General features: G+C 31.3%; 1 protein-coding gene across 2 annotated transcripts in view; it reads left to right on the top strand.

Annotated features, from left to right (window-relative positions):
- LOC106882176 (sodium/calcium exchanger 3) overlaps positions 1 to 5,515 on the top strand; it is a 318,219-nt gene extending 312,704 nt beyond the window's left edge. For both annotated transcript variants that reach the window (XM_052968731.1, XM_052968732.1), the window contains one exon: positions 5,433 to 5,515. In XM_052968731.1, the coding sequence (XP_052824691.1) occupies positions 5,433 to 5,500 (68 nt within the window). In that variant the 3' untranslated portion in view covers positions 5,501 to 5,515. The remainder of the gene's footprint in view (positions 1 to 5,432) is intronic.
- Positions 5,516 to 7,666: the final 2,151 nt, after the last annotated feature.

The raw sequence follows: 7,666 nt of genomic DNA, 5'->3' as shown, positions 1-7,666 counted from the left end.
ATATATATATATATATATATATATATATACACACACACACATATATATACATACATATATGTATGTATATCAATTTTATATTGTTCAATGGATATTTACACATCATTGCCCTAATCATTGTCTAAATACCTGCTTCCTCATACTTGCATTGGCCACATAGCAATGCATTGAAGTTAAGAGATTTTTCTAAATGTGGCTGCACTTCCAGTCGCCAATACCCACCTGCTTTTGAAGCAAGACAATAGTCACTCAGTCCATTGAACAACAAACAATTTGAACATAGTTATACAGAGAAGTGGAAACAGATGGAGACAGTGCATGAAGGAATATTTTGTTTGCAAAGATTGTGCAACATGTCAAGATGTATCAAGGAGCCCAGACATGTTTTTGTGGTGAACTGCAAGCAAATAGCACCGTGTACATGAGCAGTAAGGTCATTGTGTGCAACCAGCTTGCATGGGTTGGACGCATGTGAAAATGAGGGAAAATATGAACTCACACTGATGCATATGCATGTGTGTGTGTGTGTGTGTGCACAGAGACACACACACAGGTAGCTTCTTTTAATTTCTGTGTACCAAATCTATTCGCAAGGCTACAGTAGAAAATATTTTACTGAATTGGCATGCAGTGAGATTGAACCTGAAACCATGTGGTTGGCAAGTGAACTTCACACTCACACATATGTGAATTTGAGTGTATGTTTATATATGTAGTGTATATTCATATTATGCACACTCATAGATATGTATCTCTGCATGCATTATATATATTTATATGTAGGTGTGCATGCATATATATATATATATATATATATATATATATATGTCTGTATGTACCCATGTTTGCATATGTATACATGCATTTATATATATATATATGTGTATGAGTATTTGTTTATATATTTGTGTGTATGTGTTTTATGTTATATATTCTCATATGTAAAACAAATTCTTACCAAGATGCTTAGGTTAACTATTGAAAGCTGTATTAAAAGTGGCAGCCATCAAGAAAATCTACTGAAAGGCCAAAATATTCCGTTTACATATTAGAAGCAAAAATGTGTTTGCAAAGAATTAGAGGAACACTATCTACATTATATATCATCAATGCCTTGGAAAATGTTTATCGAGGAGAAAATCTTTGTCTATCTAAAGCTTGCTAAGTGATACCTAGTCTCATTGTTTTTTTTGGGGGGTGGGGGGGTTGTCCATGTTTATGCTGCTTCATATAGCCACTGGCTGCTAAAGCAGTTACTCAATCATTCATAAGGAGACATTGCAAAGATTTTTGACAAATTTGGGCATAGGACATTGTTACAAACTTTAGAGAAAATGAGAGAGTGGCTGTATGGGTAAAGGGTAAAGATCTTCTGTCATGGATGATCATGGGATTGCACCTAGAAAGTTCCCTTCCAAGTCACAAGACTGGGCAAGGTTGTTTATGGAAGACCAGCAGTTGCCCATGCATACCAGCCTCCCTTCTCCATGCCACTGATGTTATCCAAGGGAAAGGCAAAGGCCAATACAGCTTGGGACCAGTGACGTCACAACTCATTTCTACGGATGAGTGAACTGGAGCAATGTGAAATAAAGTGCTTTGCTCAAGAACACAATGCACAGCCAGTCCAGGAATTGAACTCATTACCTCATGATTGTGAACCCAGCGCTCTAACTACTGAGCCATGTGCTGTATGACTCCCTAAAAAATAGAAGTATGTTGTTGCAGATAACATTACTTTCTTTGATGGTTTACATATACTGAGCAGCAGTACCATAGAGGGCCATCTTGGATATTTTATTGTTTGCAATCATGTGATATGATTTAATCATGGTTGTCAGTGCAGCAATTCTCATAATCTTTGCCAATGAAAATTAAACCATCATGAGCAGTAAAATTCTTCCAAAGATATCAAAAGCCTAAGATGTACTGAAGGAAACATAAAGTTCAGTGGCTGAATAAACATAAAATTCAATGGAGATTAGTTTGCTATCAATCCTCTAACACAATACATCCTGGGTACTGAGTCTCAGAAGAAATTATAGTATCAGTCAGAAATTCTGTAGTGTCTGGAAAATGTAATGACCAATGATGCACTATTCCACATGCAGATGAATGGCAAAATATCCAGAATAAGAGCACATGCTTATTCCCTGGAAGACATTTGTTCTCTGTCATTTCCCTCAGCAGTGGTTACTCCTATTACAAAGCTCACTACTGACAGTCCAGAGGACTTATTCAAATAAGAATGATTTTGTGCACCAAGTGAACAGTTGAGAGGCCTTGTAAACTTTGAAGTTGGAACATAAAAAAAGGAAAATTTGCAGTCATGTATATCTATAAAGTCTTATATGAATCCTGGATCAAGGCACCATTTCATAATTCCAAAAGTTCTGATTTTTCCCTTCTATAATGACAAGGTTCTGCAACATTCTGGATTTCAAGAGATCTCGGCTCTTCAATGTTCTCTCTCGAAACAAGAGAAATATGTAAATTTGATGTTAGTGTCTTTGTTAAAGATTTGGACATCCTGCTATGTACAATCCACACAGACCTGGTGAACTTACATTATAGCAGCAGAGACAGGTGAAAGTGGTAAAATTAAACTTCTTCATTCATCAAATCCTGAACACAAAACTGAAATAGATGCCATAGTGATGCCAACTTTTTTTCCCTATCAATATTCAAATATGAATCTGAAGCCTTCATGTTTTTACTAAGTTGTAGCATAAACATTCCTCGGTCAGAGATATTTTGCTTAATTCATATGACTTAGTTTTTTTCCAACACTGAACAACTCAAAATTATCATAAATTAATGTTTTTCTTATTTCTCTAATGTTTACAAAATTAGTTTCACGTTGCGTAGGGTATGAAAATTAAGATTTCATAATGTTACTGAGATTCCTGGAAGAAAGTATGAAGATATTTACATTGATATTATATCCCAAAGGGATAATAGTAAAGTACTAACTAGGGCTAAAAGTATACATTCTTATCTGCCAACCTTCCAATCTTAAATTTCACAACCTAGGAATATATTTCTCTGGAGTATAGGAAACATTTTATTTTGTCTCTTTCAAATATTTTCTGCTACTGCTTTTTTTAATTTTTCTTTTTAATCAAAAACAACAAAAACCCATCATACTTCCTGTTATCTTTCATAACTCTTCTTCAGCACTTAATTCATAATTCCTCACTTTCTCTGTTTTCTTTGCTCTCTTCACAAATATCACATTGTGATAACATCCTGACTATAGGACTTAAAACAAGGAGTCTACCTAACTTTTTTTCCTATCATTTCATAACTGATAGAGGTATCAAACTAAATTGCTCAAAGTAACTCTTCAATGTGGTAAAATCTGTTCTGGGAATGCTTGTTTTTACTAACACATTTTAATGCCTATCCTATTAACATGGATAATATTTAACATGAAGACTATTTCTGGATTCTAAAGGATTGACTAAGTAACCTAATGAAGTTTTGATTTTTTTTTTTTTTTTACTAAAAAGTTTCTGAATAAAAACTATCGATTTTAATTAGAGACTAGGTGGTTATTTTTATAGTTTCAGTTTGCTGGAGTTTGAGATATAATTTATTATATATTTTTTCTTCTGCGTTTGAGTTTACTACTCATATAATACCTAATAAAATTATTAATTATAATTATATTAGTGGATTATTAAAATATATTTGCAGCTAATGAAATATCAGGGTTTTTTTTGTTTTTTTCATTGGAAAAATATGAACTAATATTTTTCTTTTGTTCTACAAATTAAAATCCTTTCACAAAAAATGTCTTATATTTTTTAATTCTTTTGACATAAAAGTAAGTTATTTATTTACTAATGCCAATTTAAAAGTTTTTAGTCATTAGCTAGTATGAAATATAACTATCAACCTGATCCTTAAATATTATACAATGTCATTGAAATTTGTTTTGTTTTTTTTTCTTGGTTTCTAAATTTCCAACATGATTTTTACCCAAGAAATATTCGCAACTTCATTATAAACTATTGTTCAAATATAGAATTTTATTTTCTTACTGATATTCAACTTAGGTCTTGTCTGTATAGTTTTCGTCTGATAATTTTTAGCTCCACAATAATGAAAGAGATTATTTTCGTTATTTTAATACTTAAAATGTCATCTTGAGATTACAAAAGCATATATAAACCATTGCTTAATTTATCGTATCTGACTATGAAATTGGTCTTTTTCTATGGTAGTGATAATACCACTCTTTGTTTTTTTATGAGGCACGTAAGTCAAATATTTTTGGTTTAAGACAATAAGAACATGTGATTATACATCGTTTTTCCAAAGGCTTATGTAGCATAGCATAAGTGGAGGTATTTCTTCTGAAACTATCATTATTATAATGTATGATGAGAGACTAGCAATCATTTACTGATTTATTTCAAGTGAAATTTGACATCATTTGCTTCAAATCTGATTGAATTTTTTTTTTTTTTTTTTGCTAATAATTTCAAAACATCTTCATAGATAGTGCTTATTACAGCTTACTATAAATGATTAATATTATTTAAATACTTAGAGGCGAAAAGCTATCAAATTTTGAAATAAATTATAGCTAATTTAAAGTGGAAAAGGTAAAATAAACATAAAGCCTGAGTTAATCAAACGGACACTCAGAATCAGAGACGTTCTAGTTATGATCATTCCTTATTTTTTGAAGATATAATGTAAACAGATGTACATTATCCCATATGTTCTTTCTTTTCATTTCTCAAAAGACGAGGATGTGATTTTTAGTAGTTTCACCTTCTGCTGTATGCGCTTTGAGCAACCCTATAAAGTTTCCTTGTTGACTCAGCTCAGTTGGTTTCGTTGGCACAACGATTATGTGAATATGAAACAAGGAATTGTAAATCAATACAATTCTATGTTATATTTCTTGGTTTATCCCACTCTAAGTGAAGCCTTTTCACATAGTTTTACCATTCATTAAAATAACCTTAGCTTAAGATTGTTATTTTTCTAATACTTGATGCGTTTATGTAAACACAATAAGACTCTATTAATAGATTAATTTTGATAAGTTAATAAATAAACAAAAATTGAGTGGCGAATATAGCCGTCAACACTAACTTATTTTGAAGTATAAAATTGGCTGATAATTTCTAAATAAAAAAAAAAATTGTCATCCAGAGATTTGAAAACGTGTTAAATATGTAATGCCTGCTTCCCTCCCTTGCGCAATGGAGTTATTTCCCTTAAGTAATTTTTTTCTTTACCGTAAAATACGAAGACGTTAACGAGAGGGACTGTTTACATTTTCTTCCTTTTTAAAAGCAAATATAAATCATTACTATACTTCCAACTTAGTTTTCTTCAATTTCAGATGAATAAAGTACATGCTAACCACCGAAACTGCCAATAATAATTCAAATTTGCTTCCTTCTTTGCAGCTGAAAAATCAAATGCTGAAGACAAAAAGGAAAAAGGTTTCCTAATAACTACTCGTAGTTTAAAGTAGACACAATTACTAATATATCACTTTAAATTTTAAAAAAATTCCAATGTGAAATAATCTATAATGAACAAATACTTATGCTAAAAATATATTAATTTAACTTTATTTTTATCACATTTTTCAAATTAAAATTAAAAAATAAATCACTTAATATCTATTTAGCTGGATCCCTTTTAATTATACATCTTTTCTTTTGAGAAATAATTTGCACCAAAAATAATATATTTTTGAAAATAATAACATAACGAAGAAACGTGAAAGGTTATTGTGAAGTTTTCAGTATTTTTACAGCAAGTGGAAATGTTCATTGGTGTGAATGAATATATACATAGGATGTATATGAGTGTATATTTGTGTGAATTAGACTAGTACTTCAAGATTCTCTACTAAAATTAAGGGATCATCAATAATTACTTGATTATTTTGTTCTTTAACCCCAAAATAACACCCAACTTTAAATAATTCCAGCATATAGGTGTGTTGAATAGGCAACACTTATATTTATTTATTTATGATTTCATCAATGTGAACATTAATACAAATACAACAACTACAATATTTATGTTGTCAAAGCTGGAGATGGTTTATTTAACTCTGCTATTAAAGATTTATATTTTTGGTTCAGTGCTTATTTTAAATCAGATTTAATTTGTTACAATATAGGAGTGCTACGATTTATATTTCAGATCAATCTCTATACTTAATTAATTGTTTTATTATTTTCTCACTCAACACATGTTCAAAGAAAAATTCTTTTCTTCAGCCAAGGAATGAAAATATATCTATAGAATCACTGGTGTTAATAAATTATGAAAAGGTTTTTAATATTGTTATTATTCAGGTCAACATTTATTGAATAGAACTATGGTCAAAGGTACTGCAGCCTTGACCATCCTGTCTTTTTAGAGTTATCTAAGATTGCATTTTCTAATGTATCTTTTATATAAAAGGGCTAATGCATGAACAAACAGTATTTGGCTACTATTTCTATCAAATAGAACGGCTGTTTAAGGCTCCTATGTTGGCATAGTGGTAATGGTGCTTTGCTTTTCTTTATATGGAAATATATATTTTCTCTTTGTCTCTAGCTTACTTTCCTCTCTCTCTTTATATGTCTCTTTTTCTTTCAATCTTCCTCTCTCTCTTTATCCGTCTTATTTTCTTTGTCTTCCTTTCTCTCTCTCTCTCTTTCATGTAGTCTTCTCCTCTCTTTTTATTTGTCTCTTTTTCTTTTAAATCTTTCTCTCACACATATTGCTCTTTTTTTCTGCACATACATAAAGGAAATTAAATTGAAAGAGAGAGTAACTATGTAACTAAGAAAACATTTATCCCCATCGTTTCTTCTCGGGTGTTGCTATTAATTAAAAAAAAGGGATTATAACAGACCAATGTTTATCTCATTTCAGTGCATTAAGTGGTAAAGTAATGGTTATTTCCTTAGCAACATGCCACCATATTATTACGTATTATCAATCAAAGGAGTAGAAGCCATTTTTCATTTTTCTCATCAGTTATAACTAGACTTGGACCACCCAGATTTAAGTTTCTTTACCAAGAACATGGTACAGTGTTGATGATATGAGCAAAACTGTTGAAACTTCAGCTGTTGGTCTGGTAGCATTACCGTCTTAAGGCATGAGCTCACAGGGCAGTTGCCCAGAGGCTTCACAGGTCTAGGGGCCCAATTTTAATCTATGAATTTTGTGGCTTACTGTCAGTATGTGCCAGGCACATTGATATCCCTGAAGTGTCTTTAACACTGCTAAGACTGCTCTGCCTGGTGATGTTTTAATATTTTGATCAGTTGCAATTCTCTGAAAATTCATATGAATGTCTAAATTTAAAGACCTGCATTTATTATTTAAGTGCAAAATAGTTGCATTACTTTTCTCTCAACCTGATGGTTGTTTATTTATTTATTTTTTTTTTTTCTTATCAAGACATCATTCAGTTAGGCTGATTACCCAGGCCAGCCTGACTACCTCTCTCCATCCTTCCCAATCTTCCATTAGTGTTTTTAGGTCTTCAACTTGGCATCCAACATCTTCTGCAAGTTGTTGTATGACCATACATGAAATAAATCTTTGACATTCAGAGACTATTTTTGTGACCTGTAAGTTTATTTATCTCTCTAGTTTTATCAAGTCAGCCAGTTTAAAACATTTT

Source organism: Octopus bimaculoides, chromosome 6 (assembly GCF_001194135.2).
Source record: "Octopus bimaculoides isolate UCB-OBI-ISO-001 chromosome 6, ASM119413v2, whole genome shotgun sequence".
In the NCBI taxonomy this organism is placed as follows: domain Eukaryota; kingdom Metazoa; phylum Mollusca; class Cephalopoda; order Octopoda; family Octopodidae; genus Octopus; species Octopus bimaculoides.
The sequence above is the reverse complement of the archived record's forward strand: the minus strand, read 5'-3'. Positions and strand labels throughout refer to the sequence as shown.